Genomic DNA, 23833 nt, shown 5'->3' with positions numbered 1-23833 from the left:
ATTAGACAGTGTAAACATTTCTGTCAATAAATATAATGTAAAAAGATGAATGCCTGATGAATGTTCCACCTTTTAAATTACGAGCATCAAATCATCAAGAAATCTAATTTGGAATAACTAAGGTATAACATCGGTTCAACAAAACGTAGTAACAGAGCATAACACAGTGAGATGACAGTGAGTGTATGTCATTAAAGTTAAAAAGCGGTCAAAGTTTTGCAACTTTAGCAAGCAAAATGAAAAAGTTAACAGTCATTATTTATTGTATTATTTTGGCTGCTGTATTAAGTGTAATTTGCTGGCATCATATACACAGTAAGACAGTCCCAAGATCCTGGGCATCATGGGCAGATGGACGCCACCCCGCGGTTCCAGAGAAATACGTAATCATGATGTTTTTGTGCATGGTTCTTATGTTTGCTCACATCATCCAACTTGTTCTTGCGGTACTACTATAGCGATTGTGTGTGTTTTATTATTTATGACATTGCTTTAGCACAGTCACGTACCATCTCCCTACCAAGTTTTTATAATGATCACTGGAGCATTTTGGGGAGTTATTATGTACTACAACGAGGTTCCTTTATTATTTTCTAAGGCGATAAGTATATCGCTTGTTGATATAGCATTGCTTTACATTCCTGCCGCAACATTTAATATAGCATTCTGCATGGATGTTACTATTTTCATAAAAACTTTTCCACAAATATTAGTTATCGGATTCCCTGGTATTTAGTAAATATTTTTTATATTGACCTTAAAATTATGATCTATTTCAGTGGGTGTACTTACGGGTGTTATTTGCGGAATTTTGATGAAGTATCTGGTAAACGAGAGTTGGTTTTTATTGTTTGGCATTTTTTTTGGAGTTCTCTGTATACCGAGTAATCCCAAATTTGTTGGGTATCTCCTTAAAGAACAGTCATTGCACACAAAACACATCGCAGTCCTCTTAGAAGGTGAGGCATTGATTACATTTGTTGTGGGAGATTATTGTTACTTCCTACTAACATCTTACATGGCGGGATACGTGGAACATTGGTACCAGATGATTAGTGTGTTACTCCGTTTTCTTGTTGTCGGTAAGTATAAGTATAAAAAGTGAGGTCATTCTGGCTAAAACAAAATATAGGTACTTTGGAAGGAGTCTTATTTGGGTTAGCCGGTCGTTTTCTCGTGCGAAAAATGTCATGGAACAAGTTGAGCATGTTTTCAATATTTTTCGTGATGCCGTTTTTGTGTTTTTCTTTCGCATTTAACTTTGGCTCCGGTTCTGGCACGACGGGGGTAGCGATCCTCGGTCTTATATTGGGTCTCGAACGAACAACTTTGAGTAAAGAAGCCGATAAGCACATAACAAATTTTTGGGAAGCTGTGGGGTTCATAATGGATGTGATTCTTTGCGTGAGATGTGCCATAGCATCCATGCTTTATGTTATTGAAGTTGTTAGTTGGAACCACTTTGTAACAGTTCTTGTTACTTATTTGATTTACTACGTAACTCGGTTCTTCTGCTTCCTTCTGTTTCTTCCTCTGTTAAGTAGGTTGGGTTACGGGATGGGTTTCAAGAACATGATTATTTGCGTTTGGTGCGGAATTAAAAGTCCTTTTAGTGTGCTGCTAGTAGCGTCTATGGCGACAATAGACAAATCGAATTTATATAGGCATATATGGTTATCGATCTCATTTTTTGTTATTGGACTTTATACTCTCTCCAACCTAATTAATGGCTCTTTGACGCGAAGTCTTTTGAACTTTATGGGCTTTAGGACTATCTCCATTGCAAGACAAGCCAACATGAGTAACTGCATAAAGCATATTTTTGACAAGCGAGAAAGAACTATTGAAATATTAAAAATGGATAGGTTTTTGGCTGATAGCGACTGGGCATTAATTAGAGAAACGAGCGTCATAAAACATCCTTACCATGTAAATGTAAATTCAACAGCAGAGGAAGAAGAACAGTATTTTTTGGGATACAGGTACACTTATTGTCCAGAGTGTAAAAAAGATGTTGAGGAACAACCAACAGCGAAAGAACTGAACGAAATAAGAAAGTGATTTTGATCATTCTTTATAAGCAAGCCATTATTTTTGTTTTTCAGAGAAGCACAAATGAGAGTACTAAAAGCTAAGAAAGTATGTTATACGAGACAATTTGAAAAGGGGATGGTTTCCAAACCAGGAATGCGACTTCTCAGTCAGGGTTTAGAAATTGAATTGGACACGGGAGAAATATATGAAGTCAATTTTGATCACCTAGAGAAAAAATTTAGCTTGGTTTGTCGAAATAGTTATTTATTACTTCTTATTTTCTTTTACGTTTAGAATATTTGTCAACGATTTTTCCGGAAACTTCTTCTTCGAATTCAACATTTGCGCGTAAGTTGTAAGAGACCAAAAACTTACTGGAGACGACTCTGCCACTTTCTCGTCATACAAACATCATACATGGATATATTCATGTTCGTCATTGTCATTCTTAATATTGTCGCTATTGGAATTGATTGGCATTATCATTCTACTTTGAAAACCGATAGTTTACACCTTAATCATTCCCGTAATTTTAATTACTCTATGACGGCAATAAAACTGGTTTTTATTTTTATTTATTTATTGGAATTCATAATAAAGGTGATGGCATACTCTCGTAGAAATATTTGTGTCGACGGCCTGAAGGGATATTTCAAGTACCTAGTACAATAAGTTTAACTTTTTTTTTAAAACCCTGCCATGTTTTAGATCCTTTGCAAATGCTATTGATGTTATGATCATTATTGTACTGATTGTGAATGTATCTTTCATTACTCGCGAAGCTGTTAAATCATCAGAAACTCACAAAGCATTTAATCATGAAGAAGAACTTGTCCACATAGTATTCATTTGGTTACAGTTACTTGTTGTAGCGAAATTGGCCATAGTTTTACGAATTTTCAATCCACTTTTTTTGAAGTGCATAGATCGTTACGCAGATACAAAATTGGCTTTTGCATACGATATATGCAAAAGTTATGTTTCGACTAACAGTGAAGTCTTAGAGATGTTGCCTTACTTAATCGATAATAAACAAGTAAGGGATGAAGTGAAGATGAAGCTCGATAGTGATCGAGTCGTCATTACCAAAATGCTGGGATTTATTCAAAAGGAAAAGCCGTGGGTGGCCATTACGGTCAAGACTAAACAAGCGATTCGAACGATTCTTAGTAATATGTCAGAGGCACTGAATCAACTTAAAGTTGCCGGTAAGGAATGAAATTACTTTATTTTTTTTAATTGTGTATTAAAGGTTGGATCGACAATTTTGAGCAAGACAAGCTACTGATGGCCATGGACGTATTGTATGAGAGAGTAAACGCCATCAAAATGGTTCAACCAAGTGCCCCTAAATTGATCTTCAAGGAGGTGGCGTGGATGGCTGAGGATGAGCGTGTCATTAATTACCTTTTTGAAAATGTTACGCTTAAAAAATTTGATACGGGAGATATAGTCTTTGAAGAGGGCGACATTGCTGACTGTATCTACATAGTCGTAACAGGTTGAATGAAACAATCGAAATATTTACATTTTAAAATATTGTTAAAGGGCTTTTTGTCGTTAATTATACGCCTAATAAAATATGCCTTGAAAATTTACAAGCCTACGGTCGATTGCCTATTGTGGACTATCTTTCTAGTACAAAATATGACATTCCGTCTGTGGACTACATTGTTTCAGGCAATTGTATAGGAGAACTCAGTTTTTTGACTGAAAGACCTTACAACTGCACTATTCAAGCTGAAGCACCAAGTCAAGTTTTTGTCTTGAAAAGTGAATTTTTGAGACGAGCGATGAAAATGAGTCCCGATCCCGTTATTGGGTTGAGATCCCTAAATTTTATTAAATGCGTTTTCTGTAATCTATAAATCCATAGTCTGGAATGTAGAATTTGGAAGGAAGTTAGCATTAGAACTGCAGTTCCGCTTCTTCTAGCGACTCCCGCTTATCAGTTATTGAGCCAGGAACAAGTCAAATATGCCTTAGAACGAGCCTTTGTACCAAATTTGAGTCAATATAAAATTTTCGCTGTGACTGATATGATTGAAGATGTGATAATTGTCGATGGTTTTGTTGCTGATTATAATACACGGGAGACCTACCTTGCCCCTTGCTGTATTTCTAGGTATTTTTGAATTATTACCAGCCAACATTTTAATTAATTAATTACAGAACTGTACAGAAACTTATTTTGCCCTCAAGCAGCTATATGAATGTTTCATTTGATGTTGAAACGAAGCTTTTAATTATTCCAGATCAAGAAGTAGATGAATATGATGTTATGATGATGGCTGAAGAAACTTGCGAAATGGTAGTAATATCGGGTGTTCACGAAGTTGAGGCGTTCTTAAGAGTTTTAACCTAAAACAAAAGAGTTTTAGCCTAAAACACCTTACTAAAATGTTGATGATAACGAAAATAAAATAACTTTTTTTTCTGAAATTTCGGAATCTTGTTCAGATCAAAAAATCACAGGACCATTAGCGTTAATCAAGTAAAACTGTTACAATTGTCATATAATTAGTCGAGGGGCTTACTAATACAATGATAACAATTTTACAAATTTATTGCAATTGTATGGGTAATGCTATCAGAAAAGGGACGCCCCAACTTCGCCTGTATAACCAAAGAGTACCATAAATACTCAATATTTTTCTCAGATTTCTGCAGGATCAGAATATAAATGTCTTCAACACATAGCTCAAGAGCGTCTCAAAAATAGAAAACGAAATAAAATGGCTAATAGGTCATATCGTCAAAAAATGAAAAAATCTACCCAAATAAATTCAGTACAAAATTCTGAACGAAGTATTGGTCATTCGCTTGCCTCAGCCTCTGCACACTCTCGAACGGTAGTTTGTTTATTTTTGTTGAATTTAACTGCTTAATGCTCGTTGAAGGATATGGCATCTGCGTTGGGATTGAGTGTTTCCCTAGATGAACTCATAGAAGAGCAAAACAAGGGAATTTTTAGTTTTCGCAGAGAGTCGAAGGTGCAACCTCTATAATAACTTGTTTAAAACTTAATGTATTGTTTTACAACTTCCTTAATAAAATATAGAACTGAATTACTCCCTTTTGTGACACTACTTGGCCAGTACGGTGCAGTACCAAGAAGTTTGGTTCAACATGGTCTAGGAACGTGACAGTTTCCATAGTAGTCACGTAGTCAATGAGAACAATAATAACAAAGTGAGTGGCCGTCATTATAGTGTGACTACAGTTAAAAAACGGTGAAAGTTTTGCATTTTTCTGAGAAAAATGAAAAAGCTAGCAGTTTTTGTAATTTTTGTATTTTTGGCTGCCGGTATAAGCGTAGTTTGGTGGCATCAATTATATAGTAAAACAGTACCACGGTTTTCAAACGAATGGTTCTTTCAACAACATCCCGCTGTGCCAGAGACATACGTGGTCATGATGTTTTTTTGCATGGTTCTCATGTGCGCTTACATAATTCAACTTATACTTGTGGTACTATGGAACAATTGTTTTTACAAAATAGTAAATATCTTCCCGCTTTAGAATACTCGCATACCAATCCCCTATCAAGTCTTTATGTTGGCGAGTGCATCGGTATGGGGAGTTATCATGTACTACAATGAGGTGCCTTTGCTCTTTTCAAAGGCAATAGATGTACCCATGGTAGATGTCGCGCTCCTTTACGTTCCTGCCGCAATATTTAATATATCTTTCTGCATGGACGTCCCTATTTTTTTTAAAAGTATCCCACAAATTTTGATCATAGGACTGCCTGGTATTCATAAGAATATTTAATTTATTCAAATTGAAAATTATAATTGCAGTGGCTGGATTAACGGGTATTTTTAACGGAATTTTGATGAGACAGCTGATAAATGACAAATGGCCATTAGCGTTTGGCTTTTTTTTTGGACTTCTCTGTATACCAACGAATCCCAAATTTATTGGCTACCTCCTTAAGGAACAGTCATTACGAACGAAACACATTGGCGTTCTTTTAGAAGGGGAAGCATTGATTAGTTTTGTATTGGGAGATTATCTATACTTACTAACAGTATCATATATGTCGAAACATGTGGTACATTGGTATCAAATTATTAGTGTGATACTCCGTTTTGTTGTTATGGGTAAGTGTAAGTGAAAAATTGTAGACAATCCAGCTAAAAACTTGGTAGGTATCTTGGAGGGACTCTTGTTCGGGATGATGGGTCGTTATCTCGTGCGAAAAATGTCATGGAACAAGTTGAGCATGTTTTCAATATTTTTCGTGATGCCGTTTTTGTGTTTTTCCTTCGCTTTTAACTTTGGCTCCGGTTGTGGCACGACAGGAGTAGCGATACTCGGTCTTATAATGGGCCTCGAGCGAACAACTCTGAGTAGAGAAGCTGAAAAATACTTGACAAATTTTTGGGAAGGTTTGGGATTCATAATGGACGTGCTTTTGTGTGTAAGGTGTGCCGTTGATGCAATGATTTATGTTGTCGGAAAAGTTGAATGGAGTCACTATGTTCTAATTTTGGTTGTTTATTTGGTATACTACGTAACTCGGTTTTCTTGCTATCTTCTGTTTCTGCCATTACTAAGTAGACTGGGTTATGGAATGGATTTTAAAAACATGATGATTTGTGTATGGTGTGGAATCAAAAATCCTCTCAGTTTGTTGATGGTAGCATCGATGGCAGTCATAGACGTATCAAGATCATACGACGAGATATGGAGATTGTGTTTTTTTTTCTTTCTTGGTTTATACACTTTGTCCAACCTAATCAATGGCTCTTTGACGCGCAATCTTTTGAATTTCATGGGTTTTCGGACAATTTCCATGTCAAGACAAGCCAACATGAGCAACTGTATAAAACATATTTTTAACAAGAGGCAACGAACAATTGATATATTAAAAATGGATAGGTTTTTGGCTGATAACGACTGGTCATTAATTAGAAAAATATGTACCATAGAACATCCCTATCATATAGATTTAACGACAGAGGAAGAAGAACAATTATTTCTGGGATACAGATACACTTATTGTCCAGAATGTAAAAAGGATGTTGAGGAACAACCCACTGCGAAAGAAATTAAAGAAATAATGAAGTGATTTGTTCATACTTTATATGCAAGCAACTATTTTACTATTTTAGAGAAGCACAAATGAGAGTACTAAAAGCTAAAAAAATATGTTACACCAGACAATTTGAGAGGGGGATGGTTTCCAAACCAGGAATGCGACTTCTCAGTCAGGCTTTAGAAGTTGAACTAGACACGGGAGAAATATATCAAGTTAATTTAGACAACGTTGAGAAACAATTCAGACTGGTTTGTCGAAATAGTTATTTATTGCCTCTTATTTTCTTTTGCATTTAGAATATATGTCAACGCCTCTTTCGGAAGCTTCTTCTTCGAATTCAACGTTTGCGCACAAGTTGTTTGAGACCAAAAACTTACTGGAGACGAGTCTGCTACTATCTCGTCATAAAAACCTCGTACTTGGATATATTAATGTTCGTCATTGTCATTCTTAATATTGTCGTCATTGGAATTGATTGGCGTTATCATTCTACTTTTACAACAGATAGTACACACCTCGAACCTTCCCATAAACTAAATTACGTTATAACGACAATAAAACTGACTTTTATTTTTGTTTATTTTTCGGAATTCATAATAAAGGTGATGGCATACTCTCGTAGAAGTATTTGTGCCGACGGCCTGAAGAGATATTTCAAGTACCTAGTACAATAAGTTTAATTAACTTTTTAAAACCTTGCCATGTTTTAGATCCCTTGCAAATACTATTGATGTAATGATCATTTTTATACTGATTGTTAATGTAACTTTCGTTACTAACGAAACTGTTAATCTATCACACAACCACGAAAGATCTGAAGAAGAAGAAACTGTCCACTTAGTATTCAGTTGGTTACAGTTGCTTGTAATTGTGAAACTAGCTGTGGTTTTACGAATTTTTAATCCTCTTTTGTTGAATTGCTTGGAACGCAAGGCGGACGCAAAAATGGCTTTGGCATATGATATATGCAAAAGCTACGCTATGAGCAACAGCGAAGTCTTAGAAATGTTGCCTTATTTAATCGACAATAAACAAGTAAGAGAAGAAGTGAAGATGAAACTGAACTGTGATCGAGTGCTTATTACTAAAATGTTAGGGCTTATTCAAAAAGAGAAGCCTTGGGTGGCCATTACGGTCAAGACTAAGCAAGCGATTCGAACGATTCTTAGCAACATGTCAGAGGCTGTGAATCATCTCCGAGTTGGCGGTAATTTTCGGAATTTGCGCTTATTATTGGTTTAATTACGATTTCAAGGTTGGATCGATAATTTCGAGCAGGAAAAACTGCTGTTGGCAATGGATGTTTTATATGACAGAGTAAACGCCATCGAAATGGTTCAGCCAAGCGCCCCTAAGGTAATCTTCAAGGAGGTGGCGTGGATGGCTGAGGATGAAGATGTTATTAATTTTCTTTTTGAAAATGTTACGGTTAAAAAATTTGATACCGGGGATGTAGTTTTTGATGAGGGTGACGTTGCTGATGGTATTTACATAGTCGTAACAGGTTGACTGTATACTTTTCTAAAGCGCATTTGAGAAAAATATTTTTTAAGGACTTTTCGTTATAACTTACAAGCCTAATAAAAATTGTCTTGAAAGTTTACACGAATATGGTAAATTGCCTATTGTGGATTACCTGTCTGGAACAAAATATGAAGATTCAGCTATCGACTACATAGTTTCAGGAAATTGTATAGGAGAACTCAGTTTTTTGACTGGGAGACCTTACAACTGTACTATTCAAGCTGAAGCACCTAGCCAGGTTTACGTTTTGAGTAGTGGTGTTTTAAGACGAGCGATGGAATTAAATCCCGATCCAATTATTGGGTTCATATGAAAAGTTTCATACATTAATTCATAAATAATTTAAAAATCCATAGCCTAGAGAGTAGAATTTGGAAAGAAGTTAGCATCAGAGTCGCAGCACCGCTCCTCCAAGCCACTCCAGCTTATCAATCTTTGACCCAGGAACAAGTCAAATTTGCCCTAGAACGAGCATTTGTACCAAATTTAAACCAATATAAAATTTTCAGCATCACCGATATGATCGAAGATATAATAATAGTTGATGGTCTTGTTGCCGATTATAATACACGGGAGACTTACATAGCTCCTTGCTGCGTCTCCAGGTTTTGTCCAATTTTTCGACTTCTATTTTTTTATTTTATAAATCGTAGAACTGTGCAAAAAATTATTTTGCCTACAAGCAGTCTAATAAATGTCCCATTTGAAGTTGTTACAAGGCTTTTAATCGTCCCGGACCGAGAAGTGGATGAATACGATGTTATGATGTTGGCAGAAGAAACTTGTGAAATGGTATTAAACTTAATCTAGGGCTAACAGTATAGCGGGGATTTTTAGCTTTCCACGGGATCAGAATCTAAATGTCTCCAACATACTGCACAAGAACGAATTAGAAATAGAAAACGAAACAGATCCACTTTACGTCACAAATTCATTACCAAGCAAAAATCTTCTCATACAAGTTCACGCAGTGTTCCACAATCACTTACCTCCTCGATATCGACTACATATTCACGTTCGGTACGTATTGAATTTTATTACAAGGGCCATAAATTCTTCAAATTTTGTGTAGAGAACTGGATCTATAACAAAAGGGAACGTTTCCTTTCACGAACTTCCAGAAGAACAAGAAATAGAAAAAGATTCACAGCGCAAAGGGTCCATGCGTTCTAGTTTAGATTAAACAGATATTGTTAGAAATTGGTTTTGTAATTTTTGGTTTTAAAATAAAGTTGACATCAAGATGTTTTTTTATTTAGAACAATAACATTTTTAAAGTAACACATTATTTACTTTAATGCGATCAGACATGTGGTGATTCAAACGATACACTATATTCTTGTGTGCTTGCAAATGAAATTTTTTGGGAAGCAACACTTTGTAGCCTTCTTTTAAGAACCCTTGAACTAGAATCCATAAATGACTGATACTTGCTAGCCCTTGCCCCGATTCTAGATTTATGTTTTATAAGGTGGCGAAGACATTTACTTGCATTATCACTGACCTATAAACAAAAATAGTACACAATTTTTAAACAAAGTAGACTTTACCAATTCACAAGTGTCTTCTTCTGTTAGCATTATGTCGTACCCATCATAGTCCTTAGCCGGAATAACTAGCAATTTAGTCTCAACTGCTATCTCAACATTAATAAGACTGCTTTTGGGCATTACCAGTTTTTGTACCGCCCTGAAATTGTCCATTTACTTGGAAAAAAAGATAAGAAGAAACACACCTAGGTATGTAGCAAGGTGCAGTATACACATCCCGAGTATTAAAATCGACAACAGTACCTTCAATTAGTATAATGTCGCTCATCATTTCATTCACGGCAAAAATTTTAAAATTTGATAAGTCCGGGACGAATGACCGTTCGAGAATATATTTAATATTTTCCAAAGTGTAAGAACGGTAAGATGGGACGTTCAGCATAATCGTAATTGCTTTACGAAAACTGATGTACTTCCAAATTCGACAAGTTAGGCTGTAAAAAATAATTTCGTGCACAAAAGCAGAAGTAATTTATCCACGAACCCTGTGACGGGATCTGTGTCCATCTGAAGGGCTTTTTTTACAACATCCTGGTTGAGGACATAGACTTGACTGTGGGTCTCAGCAGTGACGATGCCATGATATGGTCGTTCCGAAATTGTGGACAGCTCCCCCATCGTGTTCCCTGGGATTATGTACTCTACTAAAGGCTCCTCGTAGTGGAGGGACGATATTGCGTCAACTCCCGGTAGCAGACCTGCTATCTTTAAATTTGCAGTAACATTTTCGTTTGGCGTGTAGCTTACTAAGAACATTCCTTCAAGAGAAAAGATTAAAAGTTACGGAATGAACATTTTGTTAAAAACCTGTCACGACAATGTAGATGCCTTCAGCGATATCGTTTTCAGTGATGATAACATCCCCGGGATCAAATTTTTTAGTAGCAATGTTACTGTACAGAAAATTAATTAATTCGCTGTCGTCACCAATGTATGGTACTTCTTCAAATATCTTCCTGGGCAACGTTGGCGGGATGCTTTTTATGCTGTTAACGTACGTAGTTCTTTCACCCAGAGATTTAAAAAGTTTGCTGTATTCGACCTCATCCACCCATCCTGAGATTTTTAGTTCATGTAAGTCGTCTTTCATGCTGTTTAGAACAGCGCGTAAAGCGGTTGTTGTCTTGATGGTGGGCAGAAGCCACCCTCCATGTTTAACAAACAGACCTATTCTTTTAACAATCGCCAGGCGATCTTCTTGGATTTTGTCTTTTATGATTGCTCGTATTTTAACATTGTCGATTATTTGATGAATAATTTCCAAAATCTCTTCTTCGGCAATGACATAGTTTTTGGCCAGTTCAAAGGCCATTGCTCTGTGAGTATCGACTTTACTATCCAAAACTTTAATTATCGTATCAGGCAGGGCTTTGAAGGCTTTAATAACGCGCAGAAATTTCAACAATTCCAACAAACGGCAAAAAAGACTAAATAGGAGAAGTGCTTCCAAATAGGTACAAACTACTGTAAAATGGTACAAGGGTTTGAAAGCGTAGCATAATAGTGTGGTTAATGAGAAACACAAAATTACATGCTCAACCACATTTTCATGAAACCTGGAAATTGTAGCATCAGAAAAAGCAAAAATTGTTTTGGGTTTTACCCAAAGTAAGTCGACAATGCAAGTGTTATCTTATGTGACCAATAATATGCACACAGTTTTGTTGCGAATACGAGAAGGTAGAAATTAAAAAATAAAATAGTTAAGCCAAGTTTAGTGTAATTCATCAGGAGTGTGTTTGGCTTCAGTGTGAAAGTTGTGATAAGTAATCCAATATTGAGTGCTATGACAATATATATCAGGGATTTGAAAACGGTCTTTTTGATTAAGTGGTAACACCACAACTTCCACTTAACCCGTGGCACTTTGTAGTTTAGATTTTTCGATTTCAGGACAGCCTGAACCCGGTTTCGTAAAAACCTATAGAAACATCTCTACAAGAGAGTAATTCCCAAAGCTTAGTTTGTGACACACCTCTTTTGTGAACAGTTTGTAAAGACCATCAAGTTCGATGGTGAGCTCTTCACTGTCCATTGCAATTTCGACAGCTTGGTGCAAGATCCTGAGCCCTTCTTTGGATATCATTCCGCTTTCAAATTGTCTCGCATAAATAGTTTTCTTTAATTTGAGGATTCGAAGTTTTGCTTCTTTGAGCATCTCTTTCATTTCTTTGGGAGTGGGTTCATTTGGTATGTCTTTTTCGCAATCAGGACAAAAGGTATACTTGTATCCAAGGGTGAAAGCCTCATCATTCTCATCTTCGTCTTCATTTTTTGCAGATTTGGACTTCTTATATGGATGTTTCAGTGTTGTAGTGCTTAGGACCAAGGGCCAGTTGGCATCAGACAGGAACCTTAAAATAAGTGTTTATCGTGATGGTAAAGTTTCGCAAAGTACCTGTCCATCTTCAATATGGCGACAGTGCGACTTCTGGCTTCATACAGATATTTCATACAATTGTTCATATTCAGTCTTCGGGATGTTGAAATTTCTGCAAGTCCCAGGACTCGAAGCATACACATTGTGAAACTTCCATTGATCAAAAGCATTAAAAGATAGACGCCGACCGTATGGAGTAAAATTGCATGGCTTTGTGTTATTTTGGATGCTATAGCGGAATAGGAAAAACAAACTGGATTTTTCATACCAGCCCAAACATAAATGATCATATTTGTAAAAGTCATTCCGTAACCGATCCTACTCAGAATTGGCGAAAACAGAAAGAACGAGATAAAGCGAGTAATGTTCCACATCAAATAGGTGACTAAAACGAATATGTAGTCTTTGTAATTAAAAGTGGTTCCGACTATATCAGGGAGAACGCTGGCCGTTAAAAAAATTATGACATTCGTCATTAAGGAACAAATCATTTTCCAAAGATTCACAACCGATTCTTCTACTTCTTTTGTAAGAGACTGGCGCTCGTGGGCGATCATTACAGATGATATTACAAGGGTGAGTGCTCCCGCATTGGCCAGAACGTACTCCCCGATGTAATAATTGGTAAAGCAAGCGGCAAAGGTAAGAACCATCAGATTCGAAGGGTCGTTGTATGAGAATTTCATCAAGAAGACACAGATGGAGCCTAAGAGGTAACCTAGGAAAAGACCTGGACAAGAGGAATATTACTCACTTAAAATTAGCAACTTTACCGCCAATTATCAACCGCACAAACCCCATGACAAACTGGTACCAGTACACTACCAAACCAAACATGTGCAACCACGTCAGCTGGTAAATATACCACGGAAGAACCGTCGAAAAAAGCGTCTCGCCTTGAAGCATCGATGTGACGTACTTGTTCTGGATGGTGTTTTCTTGAAGATAGCGCAACATGTCCAAAGGGTAAATCGCACTGTTCACAAAACCAAGGAAGATCCCATCGGTGTATTTCCAGTTTTTTGGGTCTATGACCATCTGTGAGACCAAGCCACACATAAGAGCACTGAAAAGAGAAACTAAGGGCAATTGTGAGATGCAAATTACTTCTTTAAGTACCTGGAAATGAAATAATTAACACTTGCGACAGTGACCTAACGAACGAATGCACATCCAGACAGAAAGCTGTGGTAAAAAGTAAGACCGGGAGGTACACATCCTTAAAAAGTGGTACGACAAAATAAAATGCGCATCCCATGTTATACATCCAATAAGAAAATTTCATTCCGATACCCCAACAAATACCTAGGACAAAGATGAAGACTCCGTGGGGGATGGGTATTTCGTACGCCTGATTGGATTCATTTTAGGAGTCATACAGGTCACACATGACGAAGCAACTTACAACAAAAACATGACGAACGATTGATACCAGCAATATGACACTAAAAAGATGAAGGAATTTTAGGGTAAATGTCCTCTCCTCCATTTTGTAAATATCGACGGATTGAACACCAACAGAAACTAAGAGGATTAAAATCAAAATCAAAACAGAGTTCATCTTCATAATTGTGCTTGAAAGACAATAAGACAAATCAGACAATTCATTAAACACGTTACCTAGGAAAAATCTGAAGGCCAACTAAATCAAACCAAGAACTTTATTTCACACAAAATTACAAGATAAATAACATTAAGGATTAGTCTTTGACTGCTTCGTCTGCTCAGCATTTCGTTTATTCTCTTCCTCCTCTTCCATGTTAATACTGTTTGTTTCTGAGTCGGTTCTCTTGAAGAACAACATACCAACAGAATCATTCTGCAAACAAACCATTAGACAAACATCAATTTAATCTATCGTATACCGAATCAGGCTGCAACTTGCTCAAAGTTTTACTAACGGCAGTCCCTTTTTTCCTCGCAGCCATCATTTTAACCTTTTTCTTCCGCGTCTTCTCTTGTGTCGCATGTTGGAGGCACTTCATACTAGCTCCAGTATCCACCAATTCGCACATATCTTCAGCCAAAATCATGACATCATATTCATCTACATCTTTCTCGGGAATTATAAGTAGTTTCGTTTCTAAGAGAACTGGAATGTTAATTAAACTACTCTTTGGAAGTATGAGTTTCTGGACTGTTCTGGGAATACAACAAGGGGCAACAAAACTTTCTCGAGTATTGAAATCAGCAGCACAGCCTTCGATTAAAATAATGTCTTCAATCATGTCGGTGACGGCGAAAATCTTGTAATTGGACAAATTTGGGACGAAGGCACGTTCAAGGGCGTATTTAATTTGGTCTTGAGAGAAGCCTTGGTAAGCTGGAACTGACATGAGGAGAGGGACCGCCATCCTTATACTGACTTCTTTCCAAAGCCGACATTCCAGTCTATGAAAATTACGAGTGACGAGTTTTAGGAAATTTGGGACTTACCCAATGACAGGGTCTGGATTTAGTTCCATTGCGCGTTTTATGACACCTTTACTCAAAACATAGACTTGGCAATGTGCGTCTGCCGACACAGTACAGTTATAAGCTCTTCCAGTTAAAGTACTAAGCTCGCCTATACAATTACCCGACACGATATAGTCTACAACACGTTCTTCGTATTGTGTCGCCGATAAATAATCAGCAATCGGCAATTGGCCGTATTCGTGCAAACTAGTCAATACGTTTGACTCCGGTTTATAAATGATCATAAAGAGCCCAGTCACGACGATGTAAATTCCATCAGCAACAGTCCCTTCCTCAAAAACCACATCTCCAGGTTCGAACTTTTTTACAGTGACATTTTCGAACAGAAAATCAATAACCGCCTGATCTCCTGCCATCCACGCAACTTCCTTGAAAATGACTTTGGGGGCGCTTGGTTGCACCGACTTGATTGAATTCACTTTGGACCACAATTCGCCCATGACTTGGAACAGTTTTTCTTGCTCATAGTCGTCGACCCAACCTTAAGCAATACGTGGAAAACGGCCAAGAAACCAAAGAAACGTACCAGCAGTCCTCAACTGATTTGCTGCTTCTTTCATTGAGTTCAAAATCGTCCGAATTGCTTGTTTCGTCTTCACAGTTATTGCAATCCAAGGTTTCTCCTTCTGAACCATTCCCAGCAACTTTGTTATGATAACCTTGTCTCTTTCAATTTTCTGCTTGATTTCTTCTCGGATTGCGGTATTGTCAATCATGTAGGGCAACATATCCAAAATTTCTGTTTCCCCAATTGCATAACTCTTTCCCAACTCGTACGTAAACGCTAATTGGCTATCCACAGAGCGGTCTAGATATGTTACAAATTTTGGGTAGAAGATTTTCAAAACTGTGAAGAGTCGCACTACTCGCAGTAACCTCAAACATGTTAAAACGCGATAAAAGACACCATACTTGCTCTCAGGGATTTGTGCATAAAAACACTTCAAGTCGTAGTAACCTTGCAATATACATGTCACCACTACCAAGAAATCGATATTACGCCAAACAGACTTAAAATAGGTCTTAACTCCGTGTTCCCAAAAGTGGATCCAAGAAAATGCCATTATTTTCAAAATCACCTCCACGATGTAAATGATACTAAAGATGAGATCAAGGACTGAGATCGCAACGTCAAGTTTTTTATCTATGGTGTCTAAGTGGTCTATCGGGGGGTGATATATCGTGCTCACGGTTATGAAAACGCAATGTATAGTTATGATGACCAACATAAAATGTTCGAACGTATTATTGATGCAAATCCGGTAGCAAAGCCGTCTGAAATATTTACGAGGAGGTCTGATTGAGTCGGCTTGAGATCGGTTCAAATGTTTGACCTTCTTTCGAATGCATCGGTAGATACAATTCTGCAAAAACGAATCATCTATTTGTTAAGTCAAAAAGTGGAAAAACCTCTTCCTTGAATCGTTTCTCGAGGCCCTCGAGTTGGATCACTGCAGCCTCAGTGTCCATCGCAAGCTCGACGGCTTGACTAAGAATCTTGATCCCTTCTTTGGTCATCATGCCGTTCTCGTACTGACGCGCATAGCACATTTTTTTGCTTTTCAGCACTCGCATTTTGGCCTCCTTAGCCATGTCTTTTAGTTCTCTAGTGGTCGGTTCTTTGGGAATTTCGCTTTTACAGTCGGGGCAAACGGTGAACCGGTACCCTAACAAAAAAAAATTGTCTTCTTCGGTGTCTTCCATTCCCATACGGTATGGATGTTTCATGTCAGTGGCTTCAAGGACGACCGGCCAGTTGACGTCGGCTAAAAACCTACCCATGGGTTAGATTTCGCTGGTCATGTAGTTGTACCTGTCCATCTTGAGGATGGCCACCGTTTTGTTCCTTTTGGTGAAAATGTGTTTCATGCAGTTTGTCATGTTGATTTTTCGCGCCATGGATATTTCTCGCAGGCCTAAGAACTCCAAGATTTTTCGCGTAAAAGTCCCATTGATTAAAACTGACAGAAAATAAATGCCAACACATTGGAAAAAGATTCGTTTCATTTTTTCGGCGGATATTGCATCCTCTACGAAGATTAAGGAAAGAGCTAGACTAAAGGGACTCTTGAGGCCGCTCCACACACACACTATCATGCATTTCAAGTCCATGCCATAGCCCAATCGGCTGATGATGGGCGCAAACAAGAGGAAACAGATGAATCTGATCGAGTAATAGGTCAGATAAGTCACAATTATACGAATATAAGCCGATGTAGTCACAATTGTGGCCACTTCGACAGTGGCCAGCAGTGTAATAGTCACGCACATGACTGCATCAAGAGAATATCCAATGGTTTCCCACATGTCAGTCAAAAACTGATTTGTCTCTTTCGCAAGAACTGAGCGTTCCATCGCCATCATGGTACCCAGAATCATAACGGAAATAGACCCACAACCAGATATGTAAATATCTGATAAAAAGAACGTGAAGAAGGGAAAACCGAAAGAAATCATGAAGATAGTAAGAGGGTAGCGGTACAAAGTGCGCATCATGTAGCGACCAAGAAGGCCCACGAAATACCCAAATGCGATACCTAAATAAAATATAATTACTAATTCGTGTGACTTTTGCTGCTTACCAAACAAAATAAAGCGTATTAACACCATTACAAACTGATACCAATGAACGACAAACCCTTTTGCAAAGTTAATAATAAGATCGTGGGTCATTTCCGCAAGAAGCATATTGAAGATGGCCTCGCCTTCCAAGAGAGCGCTGATGTGTCTGGTCGCTGTTGTTTGCTGCTTCAAAAGATACACAATGCTTGCGGGATTGATCGGAACGATAAAAATACCGAAAGTTAGACCAACTTTAATGGACCAACTCGGCTCAATCACCAACCTCATTAGGACTCCAAAAAGGGTTCCGGTTAGAAAAGTTACTACAAATCAGTTAAATGTTGGTTACTAGTTGGTGTCGCCTTGTACCGAAAATTCCAATCACTAGGAGTTGCGGAATAGTCTTGAGGAAAATAGGGACGTCGAGGCTGAAACTGGTGGAGAACACCAAAGCGGGTAAGTAAACGCAGACAAGATCGACAGGATTGGTATTCATGGCGTCGGAAGCAAGAAGGACGAAGAGATTGTGGTTGCAGATGATTCCCCAGATAACCCCGACCATAATCATGAAAGCGCCGTAAGGGGTAGGGATGTCGTAGCGCTTAAAAAAGGATATATCTCAAGGTGGGAATGGACATGACTTACTATCAGGACGATTCGGATTATGGTTGCCAACATGACGATCACGAAGAAGTAAAATACATTATGTTCGGCTGGAATTGAAGGGTATATCGCACGGGGATTGTCCGAACCAACTGTCCTATTGAGGAAAGCGTTACATGATTCGCAAAGAGCTAAGATAAGGAGAAGGTTTATTTTAGGCATTTTGGTCATATTGACAGTTTTGTCAGTTTTTGATTGCTAGGGTTACTTCAGGTTACATGTATTAGAGTTCCTTTATTGGGACTCTAACATGAATAATGGACAATAATATACTCCCGCTTAAAAAAATTTGGACACTTTTTTAAAATTTGAAATACGTAATTTTTTGTGCAAATTTTACTCAATCACTTAATTAACTAGTGTCTTAACGAGGTTTGGAAGAAATTTTCATGATTACTTTGTACTTATTGGAGCTACACCAGCGTTAAACCGTTTTCCTGTACTTTGGGATAAGGTACATAATTTCAATTATCACGTTGTTTTTGGTTTAAATTGTGTTCAAAACTGCTTATCAGATAATAGTTTGACTCATTTGCATAGGATGCTACCAGAAATTTCTGTAGAAATTCTTGCGTTAAGCAATGATGGCCAAAGTGTTGAATATACTGCATAACACCATAAAACCGCGAAGAAATGTACAGGCATACACTTATGGTTTTGCCGGATCTGGTCGTGGGAGCGCAACAACTACTCCATATGACCGTAGTCTGGATTTTTCTGTTTCTGTTTCTGTTTCTGTTTCAATCTGTCTGGATTGTGGATTGTTATCAACTATCCTTGCTGGAAGATTAACAGACGTTCAAAAAATTTCACCTCCAATAGTCTAGAGAAGACTCAAAGAAGCAGGTCCGTTTGCTAAAAGACCAGCAGGAAATCCTAAATTAACTGTAGCTCATCAAAAATTAAAGTTTAAATTTGCACAATCCTATGTGAGTTAAAATAGTAACAAATGTAAGAACGTTCTTTACAGATGAGTCTAGATTTAGTCCAACATCATCAGGCTGTCGTGAAAAAGTGTGGCAAAAACCAAACAAGCGATTCAGTCAATGCTGCTTATCACCCAGAGCGGGATTTAAGAAAGCAATAATGTGGCAGTTTAATGATCTGGGCTGGTACAAGCCCATACCGATTTGGTCTTTGTTGAAAACTGGACAATAACAGCAGATAGGTACTTCTTTGAATGTGTAGAATCACATATGGTTTTCTATGCGCCATTTATTGCCGATAATAAGCTTTTTTTTGCTGATAATGCAAATAATTCACATTATTGTCTGATATTGAAACAATACGACGTTTTTCGTGCTCAACTAATAGTTTTAACTCGAATCTAGTAGAGCAAGTTTGTGAATTTCTTGGTAAAAGAGTGGAACGTAGCTAACCCCTGCTGGAGACGTTAAATAACTTAAGAGTGGCATTGGAGGAAGAATGTTCAAATTCCTCAAGCATAGATTACCACGCCTATCTAAAGCAAGCCATATCATTTAATGAACGTAATAAGAACTTTTGGTTGTAACACCCGTTAATAATTTTAAATTAGTATCTTTTTAAGTTTTTTTAAAATGTAAATTTTTTTAAATGGCTTCTTGTTTTGGTAACTTATTGTTTCATTTTGTTTTCTCACTGCGAAAATGCTGTTTCTTGGTAAAACACTATAAACGTTTTCATAATCTTTTATGCACCACAACAGAAATTTTGGTGGTGTTCGGAATTTTTTGAGAGGTAGTGTAATAATAATAGATAAAGGAACTTTAGGACATGCTAGGAACATGCAACATTGTTAGATTTCTTTTATATATTTAAAAAAAAATCTGTTTTGAAATGAAACAGATTTAATTTTTTTTAAATTATCGTCCGGCGGACATCGGTTTTTTTGTATGTTATTTACTAACTAGCGGTATTCTGAAGAGAGAAAAAGTCGCACTTTCCTTGATTCAGAAAATGTAAAAATGTAATGTAAATTTAAAACATTGACCCTTCGTAACTTGAGAGGAAAAAATAAGAGGAAGAGACAACGTTATTGTTTTTATTGCTTATATCTTGACGTGATTTAAGATATTTCTTTTGCTTTTTTATTTTCTGTACCCTCAAAAGATCCAAAAATATCGTCTTAGTAACACCGAAGGATTAATTTTTCTTAAAACCGAGGGCTATTGCGTAAAATTCGTATGCAATAGTTCAGTTTGTTTTCACGATACAATCTGAAAAAATGCAAAAAATAAAATAAAAGACGATTAAAGTGTTAAGACCTTTACTATTACAGATTACAGACAAAATCATCTACTGCAGTTCTCCTTTGGTTTATTATTATCCTGCACTTCTTGCCTGCCCTCATCGTTGGTCAAAAGCAAATCAAAATCGGTGAATGGAGGTGAAGTCGAGTCCAGCAACTGTAGTTGGTGATCCTGAAGAAGAGTCTCAAGTCGATTTCTTTCAATATCCGTTTTTTCATGAGGCTTAAAATTAACACTAGTTGAGTCATCCGTTAAATCGAGTGTCCTCAAGAGCGCTTCTATAGATTCCAATTTGGAGGTGTCTTGTTTAGACGTTGAACACATTTGGGGACTTTTCTGATCCGACTTGAATTTATTCACTGCTTCGCTATTTTTGAAAATATCGGTGAAGTTTAATTTACTCTCATCGAACCTCCCCTTCTTAGAATCATCCATTTTCAGCCCATTCACTTTCCTATAGTGGCCCCCAAACCCTCGTTTTATTTTCAATTCATCACGCCCAGACTTCAGCGAATCTAGCCTTCGCAATGCTTCTATTTTTTTCGGAAAACGGGGGGCTGCCAAAATGCGACTCTTATTTCTTATCAACTTCGTCAAGGATCGTCTTGGGTAACAAAAACTCTCGATTTTTGGAGCCCCATTATTACGTACCCCCGTTTCTTTGGGGATATCTGAGCCGTCCAGGCCCTTACTCATTGTAAAATTTAAATCGCTCAAAATCCGTCCAAGGATTTCTTTACTCGAAAAAATATTAAACGATTCTTTCGAATCTGAATTTTTGAAATTAATGCGGGATTCTGTAAACTGGGGCTTTGAACTGAACTTGTCATTATCGAATTTGTGACTGGACAGAATTGCATCACAAACTGCGGTTAGTAATTTATTATGCTCCTGGTCGGTCCTTTTTATGAGATTATCGGACGATAGGCAACTTATTGTTTGGTTTGAAACGATGGGCTTGGCCTGGTGTTTCAGCTCTTTTTTGTCGTTGAATAGATTCATGATATTTATGTTATTTTTCAACAAGAGATCGACTGATTTTACTAAGGGATTCGATTTGAAATCGTTGGGTTTCTTACTCCCTAAATAATTAGCCAAACAGAAATTTACTATATTGTCACTATTTATTGTAGAGGAGTCATCATTTTTCCTCTTGGAGGAACTCCCATTTGGTTGGTTGCTTTTACAAGGACAACAAACCGGCTGGACACAAGGACAACAAGTTTTTTGTTTACAAGGACAACAGACTGGTCTTCTACACCTACATTTGCATTTACGCCTTCGCCCACAACAAGGACGTGGCTTGGGTATGTGCATTTCGCTCATTTTAGTCGCTTTTTCCTTCATTTCTTTTACGGTTTGTGTTTCTATGGTCTTGCTTTCCCGTCGTTTTCCTTGTTCATGTTCACGCGGACAACAGCAACAAACTTGAGTCATACAAGGACAAACGTTACAACAGCACTCGTAGTCCATCCCACAACAGCAACAATCATCGAAACCGTCCGAAACCGAGTCATTAAAGTCGTTATTGGTTGGTTGTGGTTCGGTTTGAACGGGCTTTGGGGTTGGGGGTGGACCGTTTGACACCGCAGTTCTATTCTGCGAAGCCCTGCTCTCCGGTGGACTTTTCTTAAAACAGCTAAATAAACCCCCCTTTTTCTTCTTCTTCTCACTGAAAGAAATGGGAAAAATAAACAAAATCTGAATTAATTCGAATTACTCTTGGGGATGATGATGGGCGCGGGAAACTTCTGCAGGTGAATCTGAGAATTGGTTCGGTTCGGCTTGAGGTCGAGACACCTCCTTGTCGCTTTTTTTCACCCAAGTCCACCCCGACCATTTGCAGTACTGGAGTTCCCAGTCGCTGGGCGGGCCGGGGGGCTCGGGTGGAGGAAAGTGGCTAATGGTGGGTTCGGTTATGATGCCTGGGGTGTCTCTTACGGGCCGTTCGTGAATGTCGTTTCTATATTTTCGAGAATTTTTGCATTTGTTTCGGTTCGAACATGGGTAGTCGAAGTCTTGAGGGGACATGCAGTAGGACATTATAAAGGGGGATTATAGGTTCTTTGACACATAACCGGCGGAAATTTTTGGTAACACAATCGAAAAATAAACAAAATGTTGTGAAATGACGTTTGGATGACATTCGGAATATACTGGAGGTTTTAAAAAACAGTTAACAATTACGAAGGCGAGATGTTAGGTGGATTCCATTTAAAATTTTCTGTATGTGGCAAGACTCTAGTGTTGGACCATTTTGCATTATTGCTTCAGTTGTGAACACTTAAAGATTTCTGTTAAAATTTCGCTAAATCGTAAACTGTTTTATATTAAATTATTAAATGGAGCTTAAAAAATGCACCTCCCTGAATATTTTGTAACAAAAACTATGAATTAGACAAGCCTCCTGCACTCCCTCCATGCAACAATTACGTAGTTATCTCAGTGATTATTTTTTGTTGGTGCCGTTTTATCTATTATTACAGTGCCGTTTAATTTTATTCAGTTTGTTACTTGCTGTTGTCGCAAACTTTTCCTAAATAATTAAAATAAGAATTTTGCGGTTTTAAAGTTAAATTCGTTGGCTAGTGTGTGTTGATCGTGGCTAGTTATTGGTACTGGAATCCGTGGAATGGCTTTTCATGGAGAAAAGGGGGAAACAATCCGGATTAAAAGGTTAGTGTGTAACACTTTTTTTTTAGATGAATCTCGGATAAATTACATTAATAATATTTTCAACTATGTAATTTAATAGCAGATTGTTCTAAGTTTAGTGTTTGTTATTTCAGTAGGTCCACTTAAGAATAAATTTTCTAATTTTCCATCGAATGGTACTCGTATAAAAATAAATAGGCATTGCCATTTGAAATAAGCAAAATAAAAGGCTCTAAACTTTAGGAAGTTTGAAAATAAATTGTAAACACCCTGTAGTAATTCAGATCAATCAAACTTAATTAATAAGCCTGCTAGACCTTATTTAAAATCAACAAGGAAGCACCGTTTCTATTTTTATTAATTTTTAAAACTAAAGGTGTAAAACCGATTTATTTGGTTTTAATTTTTTCCAACAATATACCCTGAACCGATTAAAAAAAACTTTAGGAACATGTAAGAAGCTACAAAGGCAATAGCATGCCATTAAAGTAATTATTATTATGACGTTATACTTTTCTGAGACACTATATATATAATCAAAAATGTTTTCCTGAAATGTGTCCTAGAATATAAATAATATCTACAAAACATTAAAACTGCAACTTAAATAACTGAGCTTTTTTAATTTTTGGTAGGTAATGTTTCACTTACAAAGACAAAAATTAAAAAAAAAAATTTGCACCATAAAGTCAAATTCTGAATTGTCTAC

The 23833-nt window shown here is 37.3% G+C and overlaps 4 protein-coding genes across 7 annotated transcripts; 1 reads left to right on the top strand and 3 right to left on the bottom strand.

Moving 5' to 3' along the window:
• The first annotated feature begins 53 nt into the window (after window positions 1-53).
• Window positions 54-9849, top strand: LOC662944 (solute carrier family 9 member C1). 2 transcript variants are annotated; one of them, XM_008201489.3, is made up of 16 exons: window positions 54-446; window positions 497-728; window positions 780-1082; window positions 1133-2057; window positions 2106-2280; window positions 2329-2690; window positions 2743-3242; window positions 3287-3535; window positions 3583-3856; window positions 3911-4159; window positions 4207-4345; window positions 4695-4886; window positions 4935-5505; window positions 5557-5788; window positions 5838-6140; window positions 6189-6975. In XM_008201489.3, the coding sequence occupies exons 1-13, from the start codon at window positions 186-188 to the stop codon at window positions 5040-5042; spliced, it is 3969 nt and encodes a 1322-aa protein (XP_008199711.2). In that variant the 5' UTR covers window positions 54-185; the 3' UTR covers window positions 5043-5505; window positions 5557-5788; window positions 5838-6140; window positions 6189-6975. The 2 variants fall into 2 exon arrangements, with proteins under 2 accessions (XP_008199711.2, XP_008199758.2); XM_008201536.3 differs by lacking the exons at window positions 54-446; window positions 497-728; window positions 780-1082; ... (7 more) ...; window positions 4207-4345; window positions 4695-4886 and adding exons at window positions 7155-7329; window positions 7378-7739; window positions 7792-8288; ... (4 more) ...; window positions 9443-9625; window positions 9678-9849 and having other exon boundaries at window positions 5168-5505; window positions 6189-7107.
• LOC100141941 (solute carrier family 9 member C1-like) lies at window positions 9848-14169 on the bottom strand. 2 transcript variants are annotated; one of them, XM_015981995.2, is made up of 11 exons: window positions 13941-14168; window positions 13655-13886; window positions 13309-13614; window positions 12554-13265; window positions 12131-12509; window positions 11759-12090; window positions 10963-11711; window positions 10640-10913; window positions 10341-10589; window positions 10156-10294; window positions 9848-10109 (listed from the first exon to the last, which is right to left on the bottom strand). In XM_015981995.2, the coding sequence occupies exons 1-11, from the start codon at window positions 14100-14102 to the stop codon at window positions 9909-9911; spliced, it is 3735 nt and encodes a 1244-aa protein (XP_015837481.1). In that variant the 5' UTR covers window positions 14103-14168; the 3' UTR covers window positions 9848-9908. The 2 variants fall into 2 exon arrangements, with proteins under 2 accessions (XP_015837481.1, XP_015837483.1); XM_015981997.2 differs by lacking the exon at window positions 9848-10109 and having other exon boundaries at window positions 10160-10294; window positions 10399-10589; window positions 13941-14169.
• A 9-nt stretch (window positions 14170-14178) lies between these two features.
• Window positions 14179-18434, bottom strand: LOC662998 (solute carrier family 9 member C1-like). The gene is made up of 9 exons (XM_008201492.3): window positions 18221-18434; window positions 17945-18176; window positions 17596-17898; window positions 16827-17550; window positions 16424-16787; window positions 15540-16377; window positions 14972-15494; window positions 14401-14926; window positions 14179-14354 (listed from the first exon to the last, which is right to left on the bottom strand). Exons 1-9 carry the CDS (start codon window positions 18407-18409, stop codon window positions 14229-14231), a joined length of 3825 nt encoding a protein of 1274 aa, XP_008199714.2. The 5' UTR covers window positions 18410-18434; the 3' UTR covers window positions 14179-14228.
• A 1888-nt stretch (window positions 18435-20322) lies between these two features.
• Window positions 20323-22636, bottom strand: LOC103314745 (uncharacterized). 2 transcript variants are annotated; one of them, XM_064355643.1, is made up of 3 exons: window positions 22190-22636; window positions 20491-22141; window positions 20323-20436 (listed from the first exon to the last, which is right to left on the bottom strand). In XM_064355643.1, the coding sequence occupies exons 1-2, from the start codon at window positions 22510-22512 to the stop codon at window positions 20512-20514; spliced, it is 1953 nt and encodes a 650-aa protein (XP_064211713.1). In that variant the 5' UTR covers window positions 22513-22636; the 3' UTR covers window positions 20323-20436; window positions 20491-20511. The 2 variants fall into 2 exon arrangements, with proteins under 2 accessions (XP_064211713.1, XP_008199759.1); XM_008201537.3 differs by having other exon boundaries at window positions 20331-20436; window positions 20485-22141.
• Between the last annotated feature and the right edge of the window lie 1197 nt (window positions 22637-23833).

Source organism: Tribolium castaneum, chromosome 3 (assembly GCF_031307605.1).
Source record: "Tribolium castaneum strain GA2 chromosome 3, icTriCast1.1, whole genome shotgun sequence".
In the NCBI taxonomy this organism is placed as follows: domain Eukaryota; kingdom Metazoa; phylum Arthropoda; class Insecta; order Coleoptera; family Tenebrionidae; genus Tribolium; species Tribolium castaneum.
This window is presented reverse-complemented; position numbering and strand designations above follow the sequence as displayed.

Coding starts and splice junctions, on each gene's coding strand:
- LOC662998 (XM_008201492.3), bottom strand. CDS start 18,409: ATGACCAAAATGCCTAAAATAAACCTTCTCCTTATCTTAGCTCTTTGC. Junction 16,788..16,826: donor GCCATCCTCAAGATGGACAG/GTACAACTACAT, acceptor ACCCATGGGTAG/GTTTTTAGCCGACGTCAACT. Junction 14,927..14,971: donor AATCCAGACCCTGTCATTGG/GTAAGTCCCAAA, acceptor TAATTTTCATAG/ACTGGAATGTCGGCTTTGGA.
- LOC103314745 (XM_064355643.1), bottom strand. CDS start 22,512: ATGTCCTACTGCATGTCCCCTCAAGACTTCGACTACCCATGTTCGAAC. Junction 22,142..22,189: donor GCCCATCATCATCCCCAAGA/GTAATTCGAATT, acceptor CATTTCTTTCAG/TGAGAAGAAGAAGAAAAAGG.
- LOC100141941 (XM_015981995.2), bottom strand. CDS start 14,102: ATGAAGATGAACTCTGTTTTGATTTTGATTTTAATCCTCTTAGTTTCT. Junction 10,914..10,962: donor CATCTACATTGTCGTGACAG/GTTTTTAACAAA, acceptor TTTCTCTTGAAG/GAATGTTCTTAGTAAGCTAC. Junction 10,110..10,155: donor AAGAAGACACTTGTGAATTG/GTAAAGTCTACT, acceptor TTTTGTTTATAG/GTCAGTGATAATGCAAGTAA.
- LOC662944 (XM_008201489.3), top strand. CDS start 186: ATGTCATTAAAGTTAAAAAGCGGTCAAAGTTTTGCAACTTTAGCAAGC. Junction 2,058..2,105: donor GAACTGAACGAAATAAGAAA/GTGATTTTGATC, acceptor TTTGTTTTTCAG/AGAAGCACAAATGAGAGTAC. Junction 3,243..3,286: donor GAATCAACTTAAAGTTGCCG/GTAAGGAATGAA, acceptor TGTGTATTAAAG/GTTGGATCGACAATTTTGAG.